Source organism: Malaclemys terrapin, chromosome 8 (assembly GCF_027887155.1).
Source record: "Malaclemys terrapin pileata isolate rMalTer1 chromosome 8, rMalTer1.hap1, whole genome shotgun sequence".
Taxonomy (NCBI): Eukaryota; Metazoa; Chordata; order Testudines; family Emydidae; genus Malaclemys; species Malaclemys terrapin.
This window is the reverse complement of record NC_071512.1, coordinates 28,811,086-28,836,814: the sequence shown is the minus strand read 5'-3', so window position 1 is coordinate 28,836,814 and position 25,729 is coordinate 28,811,086. Positions and strand designations below refer to the sequence as shown.

The window sequence follows — 25,729 nt, the reverse complement described above, 5'->3', positions numbered from 1 at the left end:
AGAACGCAGGCATATTCGTAACCTCTGGTCTGTCTCTGGGAATTCTGAGTGGCATTACCTGCTTGTCCGGGAAGGAAAGAGGAGCCTGAGGTTCCCACGAGTTCACTTCAAAGATTTTATTGGGAGGCTGAGTGGGTACCAGTAGACTAGGTGCTATAAAAGGGTGGCATTTTCAAAATACCCAAAACACTCAGAAAAATTCTATTGAAAATCAACAGGATTTGTGCTTTTCCTAAGTTATGCAAATGCATTTGAAAACCCCCACCCAGAATATTTAAAGAGAAAAAGGTGAATAGTATCTGATCATAATTTATTTGGCTAAAATTTAAATGGCTTTTGTAACATTTTCCAATCTGCTCTACCTACGAACCACTAGATGGAGAAGCCCTGTGTAGGAGGGAGTTAGGGCCAGCTGCAGCTAGGGTGACCAGAGGTCCCAATTGTATAGGGACAGTCTTGACATTTGGGGCTTTTTTTTTTTTTATATAGGCTCCTATTACCCCCCACTCCCTGTCCTGATTTTGCTTGCCATCTGGTCACCCTAGCTGCAGCTGTCCTAAAATTTCAGCATAGAAACGAAAGATCATCTTAAAGCAACACGTTTTAGGGTAATTTGGAATCTCCCTGCAGATGCAGTCTCTGTCTCAGAAATTAGGATGAGTCAAATCCTGAGAGTGAGGTCTGCAAAGTCCTACTTACTCTGAGGGTATGTCTACACTACCCGCTGGATTGGCAGGCAGCGATCAATCCAGTAGGGGTTGATTTATCGAGTCTAGTCTAGATGCGATAAAATTGATCCCCGAGCGCTCTTCCGTCGACTCCTGTACTCCACCGCTGCAAGAGGCGCAGGCGGAGTCAACAGGGGAGTGGCAGCAGTCAACTTACCGCAGTGAAGACATCACAGTAAGTCGATCTAAGTACGTCGATTTCAGCTACGTTATTCAAGTAGCTGAAGTTGTGTAATTTAGATCTTTCCCCTCGCAGTGTAGACTAGGCCTGAGTAAACTACTTAATGGGAAAGTAAAATACATTAGAAGTTTTCCTCTATTGTAATTACATGAAAAAGAGCTAGCAAGTAGTCATTGTGTATGGTAATGTACTTTCATAACTTTGTAAAGTCAACAGTGCTGATTATGTATCAAAGGGATAGCTGTGTTAGTCTGGATCTGTAAAAGCAGCAAAGAGTCCTGTGGCACCTTATAGACTAACATGTATTGGAGCATGAGCTTTCGTGGGTGAATACCCACTTCGTTGGATGCAACTGACAAAGTGGGTATTCACCCACGAAAGCTCATGCTCCAATACGTCTGTTAGTCTATAAGGTGCCACAGGACTCTTTGCTGCTAGTGCTGATTATAACACTCACACTGCACTCATTACTCTTTGTGTAACACCAACTCAGGACAGACATATTGTGTCAATAAAAGCTCTAGTTAATCAACTATGTAGGCCAAAATCTGTTTCGATGCCTAGATTCCACATGCCTAGGGGCTATTAATATTAGTTCTCTTCAAATGTGCAATATATCACTTGCAGTATATAGCTAGAGCTCTGTCTGATGTTTGGTATGAAAATAATCCTACGTACTTCCTGTTATGGGGGAGTCTACTAAAGCTGTAAATCAATTCAAAGAATGCTGTCTTCAGTCTGTCACCTTCCTCTGAGACATTTATTAGAGAGCCTCTTATTACGTGATTGCATAAGAAATACTTCTGGGTAAATGTTTATCAACACACATTAAATGAAATGCCAATGCTTCATAACAATCAGATCATATTAGTGAAGTAAAATGTAGGCACAGAGAAGTTAGATAGAACAGAGCTAGAGTCCTACTCTTGACAGCACGTGATACAGCCCCTTCTTCTCCACTTAGTAGAAGTTAAATATAAAATAGCTCCTAACCGTTGTCTGTAATCATGACCCCTTTTGCTTTATCAGAATGCAGAAGGATAATATAAAGCAGCACTGATTCTGATTTTTAAATCTATAGGATCTCGGTACAGGAATAAAGGAGGAATTGCAGGGACTCCTCCCCTCCCCCCACCATCCTCAAATCTTCTTTACCACAAAAACAATCCCATAGTACAAAATGGACTGAAATGCCTGCCTATTAGCTCAGGCCAGAAATAACCCACATCTTCATTGAAGAAAAAGTAAACTTCCAACAACTGCTACCCACTGCTTAACTCACCTGTTTAGTCCCTGTAGTCAAAAGTCAGATAATAAAATGAAGCATCAAGTCCAACACCCCAGGCAAACAGTCAATGTGATATAAACAAAATAGCCCAAGCTATGGATAGTAAATACGTACTAAGTCATTCACCAGAGGGGAACATACAGCTTTTGATTCTATTGTATAAAACTTATTTTATATAGAGCAAACTCTACACTAGTTGTTTTTATATGCTAATAAATGGATGCACTTGCCAAGTGCTGAAGGTACAACACAACTTGTCACATTGTTTTGCTTCCAGCACAACTGAACGCAGTGACTTCAAGCCTGCAATTAACTCAGGGGTCTCTGTTGCCATCACAACTCATAAGAACATCACCTCTTGGATTATAAAGAGGCCCACAGTCCCAAATGTAGAACTGATCTCTAAATTCACCTGGTGATGATTCCTGATTAAACTAAAAGCAGGAGGAAACTGGACACTGTCAAATTTCCTTCTATTATCCCCAGAAGCGAAGGGTTAGTTACATTAGAGAGGAACTTCAAACGTTCCTCCTGTTTTTGCATATAGCAGAAATCTTTAACTTTATTTTCATGGCTGGCTGTTTCTCATCAACAGAGTGAATCTGTTTTGTGTGGCTATTGATAATCACTTTTTATTGTCTTTTGAAGCGTACTCAAAAATAAAATTGAAATTCAAGAAATTTGCTAATTGCACGAGCGAAGAATGGCAATTACATCTTTACCAGTCCTGGGGGTGGGGTGGTGGTGGTGCAGTCAGGCAGTTGATAAAAATGTGTGTGCGCTTTTTTGAAAAAAATGCAACTGAAATCATCGGGTCACGTCTTAAAATGTGGCCTAATAAGTGGACATAATGAATTGTGTATATTCATTGATATCAGTGGAAATAGCAATATCTTCTCTGCAGCCTTTCACAAAAGTAAAATTAAACTTCTACATAACATGTGAATAAACTGTCTTAGTTCAGGGAAATGATTCCGCTTCAGAACTGCTCAGATGCATTTCAGCATTCCTTCAGCCATATAAAAATCTGGCCATGCAAGCCATCTGGAACTATTAATAGAATGAAGAGCAGGTGTTTGGACTTGAATTAGGAATAGGGTTGCCAGGTGTCTGGTTTTTGACCAGAACACCTGATCAAAAAGGGACACTAGCGGTTCCAGTCAGCACCACTGACCGGGCCATTAAAAGTCTGGTTGGCAGCGCAGCAGGGCTAAGGCAGGTTCCCTGCCTGCCGTGGAGCCACACATCTCCCGGAAGCAGTGGCACGTCCCCCACTCTGGCTCCTAGGTGTAGGGGCAGCCAGGGAGCTCTGCACACAGTCCCTGCCCCAGGCACCAGCTCTGCAGCTCCCATTGGCCAGGAACTGCAGCCAATGGGGGCTGCAGGGCCCGTGGACAGGACAGTGTGAAGAGCGCCTGGTTGTGCCTCCATGTAGGAGCTGGATGGGGGACATGCCGCTGCTTGATGTAAGCGCCACCCGGATCCTACACCCCTGACCCCCCTCCCATACCCCAACCCCCTGCCCCAGCCCTGATCCCCCCTTCCATCCTCCAAACCATTCGGTCCCAGCCCAAAGCACCTCCTGCACCTCAAATCCCTCATCTCCAGCCCCACCCCAGAGCCCACACCCCCAGCCAGAGCCGTCACCCCTCACCCCCCGTGCCCCAGCCCAGAGCCCCCTCCCACACCCTGAACCCCTCATTTCTGGCCCCTCCCTGGAACCCTCACCCCCCCACAGCCTGTATCCCCTCCCACACCCCAACCCCCTGCCTCAGCCCAAAGCCAACTCCTATACTCCAAACCCTTTGGCTTCACCCCCAGCCCGGAGCCCCCTCCTGTACCCCAACCCCCTCATCCCTGGCCTCACCCCAGAGGCCGCACCCCCAGCTGGAGCACTTGCCCCACCCTAGTGAAAATGAGTGAGTCAGTGAGGGTGGAGAGAGCGAGCGACAGGGAGGGGGAGGGGGAATGGAATAAGCAGGGGGCGGGGCCCCAGAGAAGGGGCGGGGCAGGGGGTGGGTCAAGGGTGTTCGGTTTTCTGCAAGTAGAAAGTTGGCAACCCTAATTAAGAACCCCAAAGTGGTAGCCACTAGAGCTAAATGAAAAGTTTCGAAAAGGCTGGCATTGATATCTGATGCCAGGTGTCTCACCAGTTGGGCAACAACCTTGAATAAGATGTCACTAGAACAAGGTCTGCTCAGAGATACACTACCATGAGTCGAGAAAAAACCTCCACTAAGTCAATGTACACCAATGTAAATGGGAGCAGTAGTAGTCCGACAGTCTGTTCAATGTAGATAGAAAGGGCTGCAGGCTTGGTAAAGGTAGGGTGCAATAAAGTAATTATGGCCCTGCCTCTAAAATTGAGTCAGTGATGGTAGAATGGCTCTGTTTGCGGTTTACATATCCAGTTGCAGAATTGGGTCCTATATCTGCACACCTGCCTGTAGGGCTTTCCCCCCCACACTAACTTTTTCAGTCGCTTTATCAACATAACTTGTATTTCATTGGTTTCCCCAAATTATTTTTGTTCTGCTCCATGGCAAATGCTTTTAAAAATGTCTGCCAGTTTAACACTCGTAACAGAGCTGCTGGTGAATGTATAGCTTACCTGGAGTCCAGAGGAAGGGATATTAATAGAATTTGTACAATGTATGATACTAGCACACCATTTCTGCATCTAAAAGATTGCATGTACTAGGTTATATAGACAGATCCACAGCTACACAATTTTCTTTCTCAAAACATTTCCACAATAGAGACAAATAATTCACGGGAGTTTTAGAGACTTTATTACGTATAAACAATTTAAACACTTTGCCATAAATTATCTTTGCCTGTCTCTATTCTTTGCTTAGCAGCAAATTAAAATTAATATAAAAACTCAATGAACAATTCATACATGTATATTACAAAAAAGTTCTTGTACCAAAGTTCTTAGCTTTTTTTTTTTTTTTTTTTTTTTTAATTTTTTGTGGTGACCATAATGTGATTGTCTCAGTTTCTCGACCAAACAAACACACTAATAATTTTAAAATCTGAAACAGTGATTGTGCCTTCTGGCTGATGTATGTACAGGGTGATCTGAAGTGGTGCCCATTTGCAATAGTGTAACACAATGCCCACAGCTCTACTGGAACTGATACCAACAAACTACTGAATCTAAACAGACTACACCCTGTAACTGTGTTATACTGTCCACAATGGAATCTTCAAAGACAAACAGAGTATGAAATTTATTTGTAGTGATTATAGCCACCATTTTGAATTTAACTTTACACTCTGCCCTCTTTGAATAAATTAAACTTCAGGCCAGACAAATTCAGGGTCTGAGTGCAAGTGCAGGTTTGTTATTTTTTAAATAATTTTTTAATTTAGTATTTCCAGTGGTCTCTTGCTTGCATTCTCATTTTCCTCCAGTTATTACACACAAATCACCCCAAAGTCATGTTTTAAATGCACCTGTATCTTGCTTTAAACGGAAACCTCTTGAATATTTATCAAACAAGCAGTGTGAATCATTTTTGTTTCCTCAGCTGGTCTAGAGAAGGTGGCCCTCTTGAATTTCTTAGTTTGCTCACGTGTGAATGGAGTGAGGTAATATAATATGAGGCCTTTTTTCTATTTTTATTTCTTTTTTTTCTTTAGACCCAGAACAAGTGGGTAATATTTTAGGGGTACTTTTTAATTTGTATGGTTAAAGTTATCAGTCTGGCTTTAGTCCACTTCAGGATGTGGTTTTTAATCACTTGAACAGTAGCATTTAACTCAAAAAATGTGAGCTTTCTTGCCACTTACTATCCCAAAGTAGCTCAGCCTAGTGCCCCCAGTTAGGTCTTCATCTCCTTAGGAGAGGAGATAACAGTTGTGACTACTGATTCATCCAGCAGAGGATGACAGCAGGTTAATTTGTTACCTCTTTCCCATTTCGTTCTGTCTTAAAAACTGGATGTTGCTGCTACTGTCTGCTAGCTCTGGGTACTGCTCCACTGGAAGTACATAGTATCCCTCGTAACCTTGAACCCTTCCTGTGCTCAAAAGCTGCTGCTTCTCTCCATCAGTCCATAGGCGGCTGCCCTCTTTGCCATCCCGTGCCTTCTGCTGCTCTTTGGCCCATGCTGATCCCAAGGCTCGCTGTCGAGCTTGGTCTAACACTCGTGCCTTTTCTTCATCCAGTGTGTCAGGGGTCAGTCCGTACCGTATGTTAAGTAGCAGGGTAGAATACTGGAATTCAATATTGGTAAACCTTCGAGTCCTTCCATTGATAAGGAGGGTTGGTTGGGAAACTGTGACGTTTACTCCGCTGTCCAATACCTTCCGCCCACTGGTCATCGCCAGGGTGACAAGGTCACTGTCGGATGAGCCAATCTTGACAAAGTAATGGGTATCCTTTCCCTCAATGCTGTAGTGCATCTTTTCCAGGTAGTAAGCATTGTTAAGCACAGAGGCAATTTTTCTGCTGTCTTCTGTGGCTATGCTGGAAATGCCAGTTGTTACGCGGCCTTCCTTCACAGCAAACATGATCCCTTTCCCAATAATGGGAGTAGTTGTTGCAAACCAGTGCCCAGCTTTCTCTCTGATATTGGCATGTAATCTTTTAGAGATGACCTGTCCCTCAAGGGCCATGAATGCTTGATTGTGTCTTTCTGTTGTCTGTTGGACTCCAGTAATTAGCTGCAAAAATAAACAAATAAGATATAGACAGCCTGAAAATGCTGACTTCAGAGTCCCATTTTAAACCTTATTAAAAAGAACAATGAGAAATGGTGCTGTAAAAAACTATAAGCTATAGAACAGGGGCGGGCAAAATTTTTGGCCTGAGGGCTGCATCGGGTTTCAGAAATTGTATGGAGGGCCGGTTAGGGGAGACTGTGCCTCCCCAAACAGGCAGGCGTGGCCTCCCCCCGCCCCCATCTGACCGCCCCTGCTTCTCACCCCTGATGGTCCCCTGGGATTCCTGCCCCATCCAACCCCCCCGTTCCCTGATGACTGCCCCCGGACCACCCCACCCCTAACTGCCCCCCACCACCGCATCCAACACCCCCTCCCCTTCCTGACTGCCCTCCCAGGACCCCTGTCCCATCCAACCACCCCTTCTCCCTGTCCCCTGACCACCCCCGGAACCCTCACCCCTGACTGCCCCCAGCTGCCCCATCCAACCCCTCCTCTTATTCCTGACTGCCCCCTCCGGGACCTCTGCCCCATCCAACCACCCCATCTCCCTGACTGCCCCCGGAACCCCTGTCCCCATTCAACCCCACTGTTCCCCGCCTCTGACCGCCCCGACCCCTATCCACACCCCCAGCCCCTGACCACCCCCCCAAACTCCCTTGCTCTCTATCCAACCTCCCTCCCCCCTTACTGTGCTGCCTGGAGCATCGGTGGCTGGTGGCGTGGCTGCACCATGACAGGCAGCCATGCTGGAGCCAGCCACGCACCGTGCAGCATAGAGCACCCGGGTCAGGCCGGGCTCTGCAGCTGCGCTGCCCCAGGAGCTCGCTGCCCCGCTGCCCAGACCACAACGAGGCTGCGGGGGAGGGGGAATAGTAGGGGAGGAGCCAGGGGCTAGCCTCCCAGGCCAGGAGCTCAGGGGCCAGGGAGAACAGTCCTGCGGGCCGAATGTGGCCTGCAGGCCACATTTTGCCCACCTCAGCAATAGAAGGTACCACTCAAACTGTTGTTGCTGGTCTATACACTGTACAGTGTTATGCAGTGAACCAACTAAAGAGAGCAGTACATACACATATTGCAGTTACCTAAACCAACATAAAGGACTCAATTTTCAAAGTACCATAGAATTGATTAATGTTAGATAAAAATACTTTTTGTGCATTTGTCTTTTCAGATTTGTATAGTATATGTATACAGATTTATCTATCTTGGTTATCTACACCATGTCCATCACAAGAGTATTCAGGAGTCAATCAGCTAAAACTTTTAAAGAGGCTCTGTAGAACCAATGGAACCAATTTATTAACAGATTATGTATAATTTCTGAACATTCTGACCTAGAAGATATAAGGGTAAAAATGTGCCATGTGCCTAAGGAACCTAAGTCACATTTTCAAAAGTGACTTAGGAGCCTAAGTCTTGTAGACTTTCAATGAGGTATAGGCACCTAAGAGCTTAGGGTAGGTCTACACTAGAATGCTACAGCAGCACAGCTGCGAGTTCTTCTATCACTGTAGTAAACCCGCCTCTCAAGAGAGGCAGTATGTAGGTCGATGGAAGAATTCTTTCATTGACCTAGGCCACGTCTACACTACCTACCGGATCGGCGGGTAGTAATCGATCTATCGGGTCTCATCTAGATGCGATAAATCGATCCTTGAATTGACGCCCATACTCCACCTCGGCAGGAGGAGTAAGCGGAGTCGACGAGGGAGCCGCGGCCAGGGCCGGCTTTAGGCCAATTCCACCAATTCCCCCGAATCGGGCCCCGCGCCTAAGAGGGCCCCGCGCCCAGTGGCAGGGCCGCCGGGGTGGGGGCAAGTGGCTGAGAATCCCTTCCCTGGCTAGAGGCTCCTTTTTAATTTTTACTCACCCGGCAGCGTTCCGGGTCTTCGGCGGCACTTCAGCGGCGGGTCCTTCACTTGCTCTGGGTCTTCGGCAGCACTTTGGCAGCAGGTCCTTCAGTGCCACCAAAGACCCGGAGCGAGTGAAGGACAAACCAAAGACTACAAGTGCCGCCCAGTGAGAACAAGCCCCACATGTTTTTTTACGTGTTTTTTTTTTTTTCAGTCATCCCTGCCGGGGCCCCGTCAAAACTGTTCGAATCGGGCCCCGCACTTCCTAAAGCCGGCCCTGGCCGCGGCGGTCGACTTGCCGCTGTGAAGACGGCCAGGTAAGTCGAACTAAGATACGTAGCTGAAGTTGCGTATCTTAGATCAATTTCCCTCCCCCCTTTTCCCCCCCAGTGTAGACCAGCCAGTAGAGGTGGATTAGGTCCGTTTAACTATGTCTCTCAGGGGGGTGAATATTTCACTTCCCTGAGCAATATACGTTTTAGGTGTAGACCAGGCCAAAAATTAATTACTTTTGAAAATAGAACTTGGGCTCCTGATTCACTTAGATGCTTTTAAAATTTTATTCTAAGACTAGTTACATTACTATAAATGTGGAGTAACTCCACTGACTTCTGAGACTAGAAATTGGCCCAGTATTTGGATAATTTCAAGTGTGTGTGTATGTGTGTGTGTGTGTGTGTAAGCATATGCCTTTCCTAATCGGGCAAAAAAGTTAACATCACTTTACTTTTAATTTTAATTGCAACACCAAAAGTTACAACCCAAGCTTGCCAAAAATTAAACCCCCAAGCAAACAAAAAATATTATTTTCCCCTATACAATATTGTGAGTAAAACTGTTCTTTAATAGTACAGTAATTACAAATCACATTTTTATTGATATAAATAAAAGGCATATAATGATATAGATTGAACAGATGGTAAGTTACACATTGAGATTTCCATTTGCTATTGTTAATAGAGTAACAATTCAAGGGTATATACAAAGAGCTAATGATACTGCTATTATGGTAATAATCTAGGTTGGTAAGAAAGATGGCATGTTCACTACTACAAAAGCTGACTATATTGAATTTCATATCACTATGAAATAAATATTGTGCACTCTGTTTATTGTAGACCCTATGTCTATAGTCATAAAATGATACCCAAATACAATATAAGAATAACAAAATCTATTTAAGACACCAAGAACTTCAGCATACCTGTCCATTTTCACAGGCTTGACTCTCTGACAACTCATATGAAGGTGGCACAAAGTACATTTTTGCTCTAGGGAAACCAGGAATGATGTTGCTGAGCTGAAATCCAAACATCACCAACCAGCTCTTCACATCTAAAAATCAAAAGTAAATAAATGAGTGAAAAACGAAGGTGTGTAATATGTATCTCAGGGAATCTATGGCCTCAACTCTTGATTTCAAGTAGAGTTTGGCCTCCGAATTTCTAACCTGTTATTGCTTGGCAGCTCTCACAATTGTACTCTTCCAGAGTGAACTGATGCAAGAATGACGATTTTCAATACACTATAAATAGCGAACAGTGACATATAACTAGAAGGATAGTTAAGCACTGGAATAGGCTACCTACAGAGGTTGTGGAATCTCTGTGAAGTGAAGTTTTTAAGAACAGGTTAGACAAACTTCTGTCAGGGATGGTCTAGGTATATTTAATCTTGTCTCAGTGGATGGATTAGATGACTTCTTGAGGTTCCTTCCAGCCCTCCATTTCTGATTCTATATCAGCTCTCTGGTTACTCTTTCCATATTGTCATATGGAACTAACATCCAATATATGAGTGACCTAAACATTTCCTACAGTTCACCATAGTTACCCATAGCTCTGTCACCTCCTGTTTGGATTACTACAATGGAGCTACACTGGGTGATACTGGATTAATGCTTGTGATAGGGTGACCAGGCGTCCCAATAAAATCGGGACTGTCCCGATTTTTAGTCATTTGTCCCGCATCCCGACCCATGTTTGGTCGGGACGCAATTTGTCTCGATATTTCGCATTCCTGTTTTTTGTTTTGTTTTGTTCCGCCAGTGGGACTGTGCTTTTTTTTTTTTTCTTCCTTGCTCTGCTGGCGGGACTCCGCTTTCTTTTTTTCGCTCTGCTGGCAGGATCCCCTCCCCCTCCATGTGTCCCGATATTTTCTTCATCCCATCTGGTCACTCTAGCTTGTGAGAACGCTTGGAAACTTCCTCTGGCACAAAACATGGTTCCCCTCTTAGGCCCTACTCCGGCAAAAATTTAAGCAGGTGAGTAGTTCCATTCAAGTCAACTTCATAAAGTAAAACACATGCATAACTCTTTGCAGGATCAAGGCCTTATATAGTTATGTTTCACAGGGAGCATTCCTCCTCTGCTCCAATGTCAGTTTTTGTGAAGTTCAAGGTATTGGTTTTCCCCCCCAAAAGCTCTATCTGATTTGGATCCTGACTACCAGATGATTCTGTTCTATTCTATATAGGTTGCTATCCTGCGCTCATCATAGTAGTGTCTGAATATCTTCCAGCAGTGCATTAAGCAACATGACTTAAGTGGTTGAAAGAATTTTTCCAAAAGTATTCAAAATATTCAGTCTGCAAGTTTTGGAAAGGAATGGCTTTTGGATTATTCAAAAATTTTGTGAACATTTTTATTGAAAATGTTTCTAATTTTTCCCTCCTTACTCCTTTCTCTCTGAAAATAGGGAGGGAGATTGAAAACTTTTTGCTCTGGGGTTTCACTGAAAAAAAATCAAAAATTTGTTTTTAATTGTTTGAAATTAAGAAGAGCTTGACGAGCTTGAATCTGTTGACATCCAGGGCATGTTAGAAGTTTGTTTTCCTAGTGTCTTTTAGGGGTGGGGTGGAATGAGCCATTACAAATCTAATTTTAGTGGGTGGAGAAGTTTTAAATGTGTAAGCTTAATTTTTGTTGTTCCTTGAGATACTGAAATAAATAATGTTGTACAAAATTTCAGATTCTATCCCAGTTACAATAAAGAAATGTGTACAGATCTTCCATTATATTATACATTTTCCCTTAAGCTATATACAGGATAGGACAATTACTCCTTTTTCTCATGGCTTCAGTTTATCATATGGCAGAACATTACCTCCCAAACAATTTACTTTAGCTGTCCTCATTTGGCAATTGAGAGAGAACCTCCTTTTTTTCTAATAGTTCATTATTTTCTATTTCTAATGTTCTTCACAGGATGTCGTTACACAGCTGGAGAAATTCTTTTCCGCAGCAAAAAGCTGTCAGCAAATCAGCATCAAGTGTTAACTGTAAATATGTCTAGAGGATGGTGTTTGAAGGTTGTATGTATTTCTCACTTATGAAAATTAACTCTATATATAACAACTTCTTTTCCAAGAACATTCTTTTAGCCCAGGGAATCCTATGATAGCAGCACGTATCTCCATTAGTAATAAACCATTTTTGGTGGAATTAAAAGTTCATATTGTACAAGCAATTAGTGTATCTTTTCTGAATTTCTTCTGTGGCTGCAAGAATGAAAATAAATATAACATCTTCTGAGTGCAATGAAATCTCTTAAAGTGAGACAAGACCCATTGGGTTTGGGGGCTTCTGAAGTTAATCACTAGAGGCCAAAGTGTGCAGTTATTAATTGAGCCAAACCCTGACGGACATTGATAGTTTTGTTCAATTAAGGACCACAGAATTAGACCCCAAGAATTCAAGATATTTTTGATCACTGATAATTTTTTTCCCAGTATCAAGAGCAAATACTAGTGTCTTCAGAATGCAAAATGACTGAAGGGCAACCTGAGAAATTATGCACACACAATGTAGTCATAGTCACAATATAACTTTTCTTGAAGTGCTGCCACTAAACCTGGGGTAGCTCTATTTTTTGTTTTTTAAATCGTACTGCTGTTTTTAATTACAACATGCTGCAGACTCACTTCTCAGAGAGTTTCTCCTGAATACATCTTAATTACCTTTCTTTTTAAAAAATGGTTTGCAGCTAGTTCAAGTACTATGTGATCCTACTAAGTGGCAAATTAGTAGTAACTGAGAGGAAGTTAGATGTGTCACCCAAACCCAGTACATGCAATCTAAACTGATTTATTGTCTCCACATCCTAACACTACAGATGTTCCTCAGTCTTCCAAGAGGAAACATTGTTTAAAACATTAAGGTTATTTTCTTAAAGCAAGAGCTAAAAATAGGTTGGAGTTTAAAGGCAGAATGGGGAAAGTAAAGAAATGTTTAATCAGTGCCACTCTTGGTAGTAATTCATGTTGTGCCCATGGACAAAGTCAGTAGGTAATTCTGAGGATACTATTGAAGGGACAGGGCATTGGACTGGGGGTCAAAAGACCTGAGTCCTAATTCCTGACTCTGCCACTGACCTGCTGGATGACTTGGGGCACTCAGTTTCAATTGTCTTCGTCTTTCCCCTTTGCAAAGTGGGGATAATGGTACTGTCTGTTGCATGGCACTTTGAAATCTACATGAAAAGTGCTACATAAAAACTAAATATTATTATTTATTATTAGTTGAAGATGATTCCCCTTTATTTAATAGTCATGTGTGCCTCTCTTTCATAGGTTCTTAAACTGGGGGTCACAACCAAGAGTCAGGGGTCAAGACTACGCTGTCCTTTTCATACTACCGAATGGGAAGATGGTCCTAGCTTGATGGGAGAAGGTTCTGCAGGTGGATGAGGAGACAGCGGAAGGAAAGTCCTGGAATGGAGAAGTTTGATCTATTTCTTTTTCCAACACAAAATTCTAAACTTTAGAAATTTGCACTAAAACCTTTTAGTAAACAACCGTTAATGAGTTCTCACCTGTTACGTAATTCTTTAAATCAAGTTCATTGCTGAGAGGGTTGTTGCTCTTGAACATGTATAAGTTGAATGGAGCAGGCTCCTTACCAATATTTTTCCACATTGTGTAATCGGGCGATGTCCAACGCCCAGCTAGAACATCATAGTCTCTCTGAGTAAAATGAACCAGCTTGGTCAGAGGATCATACAGCCCTCCATGAAATCCAATGACCAATTGAAAGTCAGGGTTGGAATCATAATATATCTCTCCATATGCAGTGTACTGAAGCTGCTTGATCATGAGGCCATTAATACTGAATACTGCTAGTGGTGTACCTGTGTTATCGGAGGCAACATAGTATTCTTCTCCACTGCTGCTTTCCATTGCAAAGAGATGGCCTTGTAGATCATAGTATAGAGAAGTAATTTCTGAATTGGAATGATTGTAAACATGTGTCATTCTCATTGGGTTGTGAAGGTCAGCATAAAAGTACTGAAGATGGTGCCCCAAGTTAGTCTTACAAGAAGCCCTTCGCCCTAACCCATCATAACGGTACTGAATACTCCATCCACTTGCTTTGTTGTAAGCTCTTGTTAAGAGACCTTTTGAGTTGTACTCAAATATATCTGAGCCTCGTTGACATAGGAACCCATCATCATCAATTTTGTACTGCATGTCACCCAGACGTGTAATTCTGTCTCTTAGATCATAGCGTAGTGGCATCAACCGTACGCTGTTCCCTGGATTCAAGAGATGAAGATTCCCATTCAGATCATAACTATAACGCCAGGTTGGTCTGTCATTTACTGCCACACTTTGGAGCTGCCCATCACCATCATAATCATAGGTATATTTGGTTGTGTTGGCATAAGGTCCAAGCTTCAGTTCTCTCTTTGTTACTCTTCCCATGCTGTCATACTGGACTGTCATCCAATACATGAGTGATCTGAACATTTCATACTGAACTTCTTTAATGCGCCCATGGGTATCAAAGTGTTTACTCAGTGTCATCACTGCAGTAGTAATTATTTGATTTATATCATAATAAATTACTCCAAATTTGCCAAAATGCTCTACTTTGCCGGAGATCTCATCATAACGATAAAGATCAACGGGAAGAGGAGTCTCACTTATTATAGGCTTGATGCTAGCAATCCGAAAGCTATTATCATGATAGGTGTAATCAAACCTTGCATTGACCATGCCTTCTTCAGAAAACCTGTAGATTTGTTTGTCAACCAGTGGACCAATTTTACGGTACCGGATTGTGCATGAAAAGCCACCACTCTGTAAGTTAACCATTTTCAGAACTCCAGTAGTTTCATCATATCCAAAAGTAACTGCAGTGCTATCATAAACAATTTCAGACAGCTTGGATAGTTTCCCATACTTGTAGAAGACTTGTCGACCAGTTCCTAAAAAAGATGTTTTCAAAATCCTCCCATCATCGCTGTAATCAAAAATCACTGAAGCATTGCTTTCAGGAGGGTTATAAATATTCCTAATGTAGCCAATAGATGTATGAGTGGACATGCTGTGCCGAGCAACACTAGGCATGGTGACAGCATGGAGACGGTCTGTGGAATCGTACTCAAAGATGTACTGCCGTTGGCTCTGAAGCAGTAGTACCATGGACTATTGAAAAAATAAAAAGACAAAGATTCAGTTTCTTTCACTTTCTGAATTTATGGGGAAAAAGCACATTTTTAAATCAAAAATTTATTGACTAGGTTTCAGTGTTACAATAATAAAAAATATAAATAAAATCCAAATACGTCTAGGTGCAATGCTGCCCAACAGTATGAATATATTGCCAACATCTGTGATAAGTACATTTTCCTCTTTGAGAAAAAGATCAATCCCGAGAAGGAAATGAAAGGAACATTGTATCAACCTCTTCCACCCTCTTCCTTTGCTGTTTTGGGAAAAATTAGTTTAATGCCCTAATTTATATCTCCTCTGGCAGTTGTAATTTACACTGAATACTGTAGTACTTGATAACTTTGAATGGCTTATAAATGTACAATAACAGTGGTCCCCAACCTTTTTTGTCTGGTGGGCGCCAGAGGACGAGCCACGGAGGACCGTGGCGGCGGACGAGCATCCGCCGAAATGCTGCCAAGCAGAAAATCGGCGACATTTCAGCGGCAACGCCTCTGGATGACGCTGCTTCTTGGCGGCATTTTGGCGGATGCTCATCTGCCGGCCAGTACGCAGGTGCACTTTGACGCTCTGGTGGGTGCCATGGCGCCCGCGGGCACTGCATTGGGGACCCCTGCTGTAAAACATGTGTGGAGAAGTTAGCAGAGAGAACTGTTCTAGCATACCTAAAACAATAGGCTGGAAAGGAGGGGGTTTAGGGAACATAGCATGCAGTGTTTTTAAGGATTAGATAAACTCTCAAGATCAAAGTGGTTTAAATTAGGTTAAATAGAAATGAATTACCATATTTTCACTTAATAAATAATGATTAGAGATGAGATATCTGCAGCTACTGGGATGTTCTGTCAGGCTTAGTCATGCATTTTAAAATAGTAAAATTCATCCTGTTAGTTCATGCTATTATATGGTGACCTATTCTATTTTATGGATATATCAGAAGAGCTGAACCATGAACAAAGTATTTCCTTTGATTAATTGAAAAACAAAAAAATTCACAGATCTGGCACAAAAGGCTTTTTAACTGTTGGAACACTAAGAATCCTAGGTCATGTATATGTATGTATATATGAACATGTAATAGCAGTCTCTTTCCTGAATGTACAAAAGACTTTAAGCACCCAAGTCCCTGTTTTAGGTGCCTAAATCCCAGTTTGGGCACCATTACAATGTACAAAACTCCCACGTAATCCTTTAGGTGCATAAATGCATTTGATCCCTAAGTTTTTGCAGTAAAAGAACATTAGAAGCCTATGTTTCTGCCTTTTTGCATGTGCACTGCTGGCTCCCTTCAGGCATCTGAGCACCTGTCTCCCATCAAAGCCCCAAAGCTATATTTAAATTAAGGGCAGACAGGCGATCGTGTGGGGCCCAATCTGGTGGGTGCCCTCTGAGCACATCTCTCAGGCGAGTTCTGACAGAACAGCTGGGTGGTGGGGGGAGGAGGGAGAGCTCCCTCAGAACATTTATCCCAGTAGTGAGGGCATTCTAATGGGGGAAGGGGGTCCATCAGTCTCTCCTGGAAGCTGCTGCCCTCCGGAGAGACTTAGGGAGCCCTACATCAGCGCTAGAGCACTCACCTGAGAGATGGCACATCCCTTCACCTGAGGGGGAGAAGGGGGCACAAACAGGGGGTTTCCCACAGCCCAGGTAAGTCCCCTAACTACTGGGCTAAAAGTTAAGAGGTAGGTTTCCTCCCACCTCCAGCTTCTTGTATAAAGGCCTAACTCCAAACAGAGTTCCTGGCTGTGAATTGCTAACAGAAACAGGCCCTTCCCTGCAGCCCAGACTTCGGTGCCTGTCTCCATAAGAGGGGCACATATTCCTCTGGTCGGCATCTCCTATTAGCTAGTTTAGCCTGCACTTGACACCTAGCAACCTGGCTTTTGTGAATCACGCTCTAATGTGCCTCTCTCTTTCTCCATTCACTGTATAGGCAGCCTAGGCACCTTACACAGGCTTTGTGAATCTAGTGATTTTCTAGATGCCTAAAAGTTAGGCCTGTGATGCTCAGCGTCACAATGCCTAACACCTTTTCAGCCTTTGTAACTATTGCTGTAATTTAAATTAAGCCACTTACCTTTTCCAGGTATGTGTAACTCCACACTTTCCCATCAGCAAACATGCGGGATATGATTCGGCCTTGCTTATCTATATCTGTTCTTTCACTCATGGCACCGCGTTGAAGTCCAGCCAGTCGTCCATTGAAGAAATAAGAAACGTTGACAGCAGCAAGCCCACTGCTGGGTAGCCAAAGAAAAGGACGTCCTAGCTGATCATAAATTATTCTCAGTGTAAATTTCCGATGATCATCATATATTTTCTCTGTGCGGATGTTTCGGTCATAATCAATGGACAGCAAGTTCCTTCCATGGACCTATACAAATGGAAGAAGGCTGTGTTCAGTGAATCGATAAATCCTAGTCCATGCTAACTGCTACAGTGAAAATACTAATACATTGAAAGGACAATTAAATTTCCCAGAATTTACTAAAAAAATAGAGGAGTGTTTTGCGGAGACATTTTACAATGCATCCTGGGCTAGCAGTAATCTCTGAGCAACAGCCCCTGGGCTTGTTATAAGCTGTTAACATTTAGTAGATACCCACAGAGTATGCTCAGAAGTAATTTTTCAACGGCTTACACTAGTAGTTCTCAACATTTTTTCATAACATGACCCCACAGTACACCAGGAAAAAGTTTTGAGGACTCCCCCTTCAATCTAGCCATATAAATAGGAGGGCTGCCATGACCGCTGTTGGAGTCACAACCCCCAAGTTGAGAATCCATGCCTTCAACACTTTCTCCTTCCCCCACTTTCAACAGAGAGGTTTTTCCTCAGAGGTGCTGGCACATAGAATGTTTTTTGTTCAGTCCTTTTTGAGGCTTTGGGCTTTGATCCCACAAGGTGCTTGCTGAGCAAGCTGAACTCCCAGCATCTTGCAAGCTAAGGTCCCTTGCAAGCAATAAAAATCCCATAAATTTCTTTAAGCTGAGTAAATATATTTCACTTTCTCACTTTCTTTAGTAAGACTTTCAAAAAACAAACACAACACAGCATGAAAAGTTTCAGTCCCACAGGAAATGTTTTTGGAAAGTTGTAAGCATATGAGAACAAGGGGTTGTAAGAACTGAATATGTAACCTCAACTATAGCGTTCACTACTGCAAATGCTATGAGAAAGATAAAGCAGTATACTCACTGGAGGCCAAGCCACAGAAAATCCAGGCCAGCGCTGTAATCTAATAAAGCTTCTTAAGTAATTTAATTGTGAACGCACCATTAATAAAGTAGAAGTCTTTAAATTAGAGATCTTTTGACAGCAAGGACTACTTAAGAAGTATTCATCTGTTCCTGGGAATTTGTTCTTCAGCTTATATTTTACAGTAGCTTTGATTAAGCAACATTTTCTCTTATCCAAATTTAAACTGCACATCAAACAATATGTAAATTAATCCTGAGCCTTCCTAGAGGACATAAAAGTTATTCTGAATTATTTTCACTGGCAGAGTAAGCCCAATTCCCATCCCAACCCACTCTGTAGGAATTCAGTTCTATAAAAAGCAATTTTAAATTTAATACAATTTTGTGTTCATAAGAAAATATTTTTTTAAATTATTGTTCATTTTTCTCCGTCTGATATTGTCCAGTTAATAAAATTCAGCTCTTTTAACACAGTTTTCATTTCCTTAGTAACTCTTAGAAATTGCTCTTCATGTGGAATTTCCCAAAGAAGGTTTTGATATTGACAAATAGACTAGCTCTGATGTGAAGACAATAGTAGTAGTTAAGAAAAAAACTTAGGAAAGGAAATGCTCCATCTTATTCTTTATTCAAGGTTTTAGTAGAAAGGAAGTCTTGGAAGCAGAACTCAGCTGTAGAGGGCAAACTTTCAGAAGTGGGCACCATTTATGTGAGTGCAAAATCTGTGTACATGTCCATGGAAACCCTGCACTTTAAGAGCTACTGGGGAAAATAGAGGGTACCTGATTATTATATTAAAGACATATGTCTGTACAATTAAAGGAAAATTCTAGCATAGCTCTGAAATTTCAATTCTTTCTAAAGTAACTAATCCTCACAGACACATACAACTAATAGGAATTTATGAGCCCAATTTATTTGAGGAATTCACCAGGAAAGTTTTTTTCATAATTTAGAGGGAATTTTAAATTATTTCTGTATATAATTATCCTAATTACAGGGTTTTTAAACGTTTCCAAGATTTCTTAAAGGTCTTTTCTCCTTGTAGACCTAAAATTACTAGATCATAAATCCTCTACTGCTATATGTTGCATTGTGGGTTTCATCAGTAAGTGATGTTGCTATTCACAAACATACAAGAACAACAAAATCCCATTGCCAACACTGAAACTTATGATCCTATAAAGCCAGTGGTGAGAGAACCACAAAGTTGCTGTCTGAACCTCTGGAGGTCCTCACCAAGCACCAAAACCCCATAAACAACTCTTGCTCCTCTGTTGTCTTTATTTGTAGGAGGCATGGTGATCTCCTGCCTTCTTGGATGTTTTTTGTGTGGAGGGAGTGAGGCGAAACCAATTGTTTGAAAATTCAGCTCTTTTAAGAGTTTTGCGTCTTTATAAACAGCTTGACAGTTTTGCCTCATCACAGCAGCTGTATCCTGCACCCTGCCTTTGCTAGTAAAGTTGAGTTTAAGGGCTCTCTCCTTTTGCTCAGGAGGAAGCTGAATATACTTTACAAATGTTACTAGGTTTTTGTCACAGTGAGTTGAAGTACCAGCTTTCTGAACAATTATACACCAGAATAGCTACACAAAAACATTACTCTGAGAATAAAGAAGCACCTGTTTGATAATTCAGTAACTTCGTTTTCATTTGTAAAATAAGTAACACCACAGAGTATAATTGCAATGTCATATTAATTATATAGAAACCCAAACAAAATGACTAACTCCCACTCCTTTGGGGAACGCTAATAACACTAATACGACTATCATGACTGAAGATTATCTAGCAAGCTATTTTTCTTTTGTTCTGCTACCTACACACACATCTGCTTCTTCTTTTTGCTGTTGCTGTGTAAGTCACAATAGGGAAGAGCCCTTCTAGATGTTGGTTAATGGTTCTTCCAGCAAAATTCACTTGAGTGATATTATAGTATATACAAAAACAAAACAAAAACAAACAAACCCAAAAGTGTAATCTCTCTCTTTCTTTCTCTGGGTTCTGTATTAAATTGCCTGAACAACATTCAATACACTACTGATAATGTACCAGTAAACAATAATACCTGACACAAATTAAAAAAAAATTACACATTTTCCTATATAGGCTTAATTATGGCTCTTTAATCCTGACCCCAAAGTAAGGGAGAGGTTTCCCTACAAGCAGTGGAGCTTTATGCTGGCATAGGCAAGAGCAGGGATAATGCCTCCACAGCCACTGTGGGGAGTATGCTCACTGGGGCCCTTGTTAAACCTTTAGAGAAGATGTAGCATGCTCTTGCCCCAGGTACGAGTTGGTGCTTGGGGGAGAGCTACATCCTAGCCCTACTATGACTTGTTCCTGCCATCAGCACTAATGGCCCCTTCTTTTTTCCACTCGGGAGTGCAAATACGAGAGTTAGGTTGATGTTAAGTGCTCAAAAATTCATAAGTCATGTGAACATTGGAATAAATTACAGAGACAAAGCTCATATCTCTAAAGGTGCAATGTTATGCTCAACAACACCCCATGACCCTGGCTGGGATAAACTACAGAATTATTAATACAGTATTGTGCTACCATAATGCTGATGTGGTAAACTACAAGTGGATAGTTGCATGTTGAGCAGCAGGAGTTTTCTGCCCAGCAGAATGTGGATGTGTGAGGTTGTGATCACAATGCTGATAGCATACAACACACCAAGGAAGTATGGATGCATGATTTTGTAAGGCACCCATCGCATAATATCTGAGCACCAACCATCTGGGAATGACTGCATCTGACCTCTCAATTGAGAGCCCTCAAGAAAGAGGTTCTTAAATTTGAGATTGAAATGTACCTATATCCCATACACAAAGCTGATGTTATCTCACTTCAGTCATGGCTAATATTTACATGAGAAATTTCAGGAGGGAGATTTAATATTGAAAATAGTATTTGCCTTAAGAAATGAATCACATACAAGGACAGACTCCTGCACTGACGTCTTTCACATGCCCCTGGTTCTGTGTCTCTGTCCCAAATTTGGGCCTCAGCTGAAAGACGTGAGAGTGTTCTGATTGATCTGAAATACTCATGGAAGCTATAACTCATTATCTATTGTGCCCTCCATTCATGCTGATCTATCCCATGCTGCTGCACCTCCCTGTCTACCTTGCATCCCACCTGCTCCCTTGCAATTTTCCAGTACAGTTGCTTTTATTTCATTCACTAAACAGTTTACAAAGGTGAATTAAAATAAATGAGATGCAAATAAATTCTATGCTTTCTCCCTCATTTTCAAATTGCATTTTCAGTCCACTCAACCTGCTATAATCTCATAGTAATTTCCATTTAAAAGAGCTAAATGGATATGTGATTATTGTTACAGGAACTAACACCAGACAATTAAATGTTGAGGTGTTGATAGATAAAGCTGTGTTTTGATTTGCATAAACATGATGGAAGAAAATCTAACTCTGGCAAGGATTCAGCTCTAAGATTTGTGCATTTAACTTCAGCTAATTACCACAAGTACCTCTATTAAATTTTTAATATTTAGAGTAAGGATTATAGCCATTTTATTTTAGGGCCTCATTTATTTTTGTTTTGAAGACCTAGTCAAAATGCAGAGCTGATTTATCTTAGAAAAGGAGTGATTACTACTTATAATCAACTTCTACAGTACAGCATATCAAAAATCAATTACACAGTCCTGAAATCCAGTCATTAAGGATTTAGCTGCTAATCTCATTCCAGTTTTTGTCTTTTTAAAAAAATACAGGAGCATGCAACTCTGAAGATACAGACAGCATAAAGAAAACAGGGAGAACTACTGATAACTCAGTGCTGAGAATTTGCTAACCACTAAACATCAGGAGAATGTTAAAAAAGTAACATCTCCTGTCTTATTTCTCTCTGCAAATAACTAAGCAGTTGATTCGGTGTATAATATCTAATGATAAGAACACTTTATGCAATTCCTTAAGGAGCTAGGTGAAACAATCTTGGAACTGTTAACAATTATCTTCAAGAACTCAGGGAGGACGGGTGAAGTCCTGGAGGACTGGACAATGGCAAACACTGTACTTATCTTTAAAATGGGGAAAAGAGGACCTGGAGAATTATATACCAGTCAGCCTAACTTTGATACCTCGAAAGATATTGGAACAAATTATTACACAATCAGTTTGTAAGCACCAAGAGGATAATAGCATTATAAGGAATAGCAAGCATGGATTTGTCAAGAACAAATCATGCCAAACGAAGATAATTTCTTTCTTTGACAGGGTGACTAGCCTAGTGGATAGGGAAGTAGTATGTGATATCTCTCGATTTTAGTAAGGCTTTTCACACTATCTCATATAACATCCTCAAAAGCAAACTAGGGAAATAATGCCTTGAAGAAATTACTATAAGGTGGGTGCACAATTGTTTGAAAAACCAAACTCAAAGAGAAATTATCAGTGGTTCACTGTCAAACTGGGAGGGTGTGTCTAGAGGGTCCCACCAGGTCAATATTGGGCTTGGCACTGTTCCATATTTTCATTAATGATTTGAATAGCAGAGGAAAGTATGCTTATAAAAATTGTTGATGACACCAAATTGGGAGGGGTTGCAAGCACTTTGGAGGATAGGATTAGAATTCAAAACAACCTTGGCAAATTGAAGAATTGGGCTGAAATCAACAAGATGAAATTCAATAAAGTAAAGTGCAAAATACTTCACTTAGGATGGAAAACATCAAATGCACATCTACAAATGGGGAATAACTGTGTAGGTGGTAGTACGCTGAAATGGATCTGGGGGTTATAGTGGCTCACAAATTGAACAAGAGCGAAAAATGTGATGCAGCTGCAAAAAAAGCTAATATTGTTCTGAAGTGTATAAATAGGAGTGTTGTATATAACACATGGGAGGTAACTGTCCTGCTCTACTTGGCACTGGTGAAGCCTCAGCTGGAGTACTGTGTCCAATTCCGGATGCCACATTTTAGGAAAGATGTGGAGAAATTGGAAAGAGTCCAGAGGCAAGCAAAAAAATGATAAAAGGTTTAGAAAACCCCACCTATGGGGAAAGATTAAAAAAACGGGCATGTTTATTCTTGAGAAAAGATAACTGAGGGGGGACCAAATAACAATCTTCAAATATGTTAAGGGGTATGATCAACTGTTCTCCATATCCACTGAAGGTAGGACAAGAAGTAATCAGCTTAATCTACAATAAAGCAGATTTAGGTTAGATATTAGGAAAAACTTTCTAACTGCAAGGGTACTTAAACTCTGGAACAGGCTTGCAAGGGAGGTTGTGGAATCCCTGTCTCTGGAGGCTTTTAAGAACAGGTTAGACAACCCTGTCAGGGATGGTCTAGGTTTACTTAGTCTTGCCTCAGTACAGTGGGCTGAACTAGATGACCTCTCGAGGTCTCTTCCAGCTCTATATTTCTATGATTCTATATACACCCTGATCCAATACCCAATGAAGCCAACAGAAGTCTCTGATTGACTTGAATGGGCTTTGGATGAGACCCATCACATTTTTCTTCCCAGTATCCCAATGTGCCTTCCAATCTCTGCATACTGGAGCCACTTCATCCACAGTGAAATTTTAGCCACCTTGGGAAGCAGGGGGAGGGAAAATAGTGTCTGTTTAACACAGCCTTGCAGTTTATGAAAGGAAATGAAGACAACTACTTATCTCAGAGAAATTGCAGGGGGAATTTAGGTTAGTAGAATGTAATTACATGAACTAGAATTTTGTTTGGAGACTCAGACAAATTCTTGTGAAGAGTTCCACAGTATATTGGTAGACAACAAGTGGTCAGGATTTTGATATTGCAGCTCATTAGAAAGATGGCAATTCCACCAACATAGTGACTCTTATCCCTTACGGGGTATTTTTTACCAGCCTCCTTTTGAATCTTCGAGTTGATGGAGCTTCTGATAACTGGCAACAGCAGACTACTCCATCAGTTTATTTGGCCTCTCAAATACATAAAACGTCACCATTGCTACTCCACTTCATTGTCTTATTCATTTGTTTGAATTAGAATTGATTAAAATATAATTTAGAGTAGAAAACAGTCTAGATACAGGACAAAAGACTGTTGTTGTAACGGTGAGTTCCACTTACCCTGAGCTTTCTTCCGAACACCGTCACTTTGCCTTTTATCTGTTCTTTTCTCAGGCGCCACTCAATTGAATTTAAGCCATTTTCCATTGGCAGGGAAATATTACATCGTCCTATGGTAGGGGTCACAGTACCAGCCAGGACGTGAGGTTCACTGTGGAAGCTAATACTCATTCCATTGGCATACATCACTCTCAAAGTGCCATTATTACAGAGCTGGTAGCTATTCCTCACTTGGTCTAGTAAAATAATAAAAAACAATATTTAGCTACTTTAGTCATAAAGAGAAGATAGCACCAACTTAATAGGTTTTCATGGTACTTCCATTGATGTCAAATGAAGTCTGCCTGTGTTGTGCTATGGTAGATATTACCAATGTTATTGACTTATGTAAAAAACAATGGTATTAATGTTCCTAGCCTGCAGAGGTGCTATAGTTTATACTGTTGTTTTCCATTTACCATATATACTCGATCACAAGCTCCCAGGCCATCAGGATAAGCCACTGGCGGGCCGAGATGGTTTGTTTACCTCGAGCGTCCACAGGCATGGAGATAACCTAAGTAAACAAAGTGTCCTGGCACACCAGTTGCTTACCCTGACTGGCCGGGACAGCAACTGGTGGGGAAATTTTTGGGGGTGGAGAAGCTGGGGGTCAGGGGAGTAACCCCTGTGACCCCCTCCCACATGACCCCACCCCTAGCCTGGGACCCCCACATTGTCCCCATCCCATCCCTTCCCACCTTATCTGGGGAGGGCCAGGGAAGGATGTCTCTGGCCTGGCTGGAGCTGCTTCGGCAGGCTGGGCAGCGCAGCTATAGCGTGCTCTGGTGGGCCAGACCAGGTGGCGCTGCCGCAGCATGTTCCAGTAGGCTGAGGGGTGGGGCCGAGTGGCACGGCTGCAGCCTGCCAGCCCCGGAGCTGCAGCTGCTTCGGAGGATGGGGGGAGAGCAGCATGGCCAGAAGCAGAGAGATTCTGGCCCCATCTCTTCCTTCTGTCTCTGCTGGCTGTGCTGCCTCTCCTTGCTCCCTCTGTTGGGGGGAGGGGCTGTGTCCCACCTCTCCCTCTCTATACCCGTTCATAAGCCGACCCCCTTCTCTGGTGCTTCCGTTTTTTACTAAAAAAGTTTGGCTTATGAACGAGTATATATGGTACTCTGAATTGTAAATCAAAACATATACTGACTTATTTCAGCTCCATAATTTATATAGATGCATTTCTAAAATGAGCAAAACCCAGGGGAAAATTATGTTTTTTAAC

General features: G+C 41.9%; 2 protein-coding genes across 9 annotated transcripts in view; one reads left to right on the top strand and one right to left on the bottom strand.

Moving 5' to 3' along the window:
* Window positions 1-13,529, top strand: part of LOC128841575 (collagen alpha-1(I) chain-like) — a 63,367-nt gene extending 49,838 nt beyond the window's left edge. Inside the window, exons 2-4 of one of the 6 annotated variants that reach the window (XR_008445877.1) lie at window positions 8,939-9,041; window positions 11,931-12,034; window positions 13,295-13,529. Coding sequence is in view for 4 of the 6 variants with exons in the window: in XM_054036720.1 (XP_053892695.1) it covers window positions 11,931-12,037; window positions 13,295-13,411 (224 nt within the window). In the remaining 2 variants the exon portion in view is untranslated. Of the gene's footprint in view, window positions 1-8,938; window positions 9,042-10,008; window positions 10,098-11,930; window positions 12,038-13,294 lie in introns of those variants that run through there. The other 5 variants (XM_054036724.1, XR_008445878.1, XM_054036723.1 and 2 more) reach the window with 5 other exon arrangements.
* The window catches only part of TENM2 (teneurin transmembrane protein 2), a 1,031,222-nt gene continuing 1,010,459 nt past the window's right edge, over window positions 4,967-25,729 (bottom strand). For all 3 annotated transcript variants that reach the window (XM_054036715.1, XM_054036716.1, XM_054036717.1), the window contains 5 exons: window positions 24,472-24,707; window positions 17,256-17,552; window positions 13,537-15,151; window positions 9,929-10,059; window positions 4,967-6,871 (listed from right to left, as the gene is read on the bottom strand). In XM_054036715.1, the coding sequence (XP_053892690.1) occupies window positions 6,110-6,871; window positions 9,929-10,059; window positions 13,537-15,151; window positions 17,256-17,552; window positions 24,472-24,707 (3,041 nt within the window). In that variant the 3' untranslated portion in view covers window positions 4,967-6,109. The remainder of the gene's footprint in view (window positions 6,872-9,928; window positions 10,060-13,536; window positions 15,152-17,255; window positions 17,553-24,471; window positions 24,708-25,729) is intronic.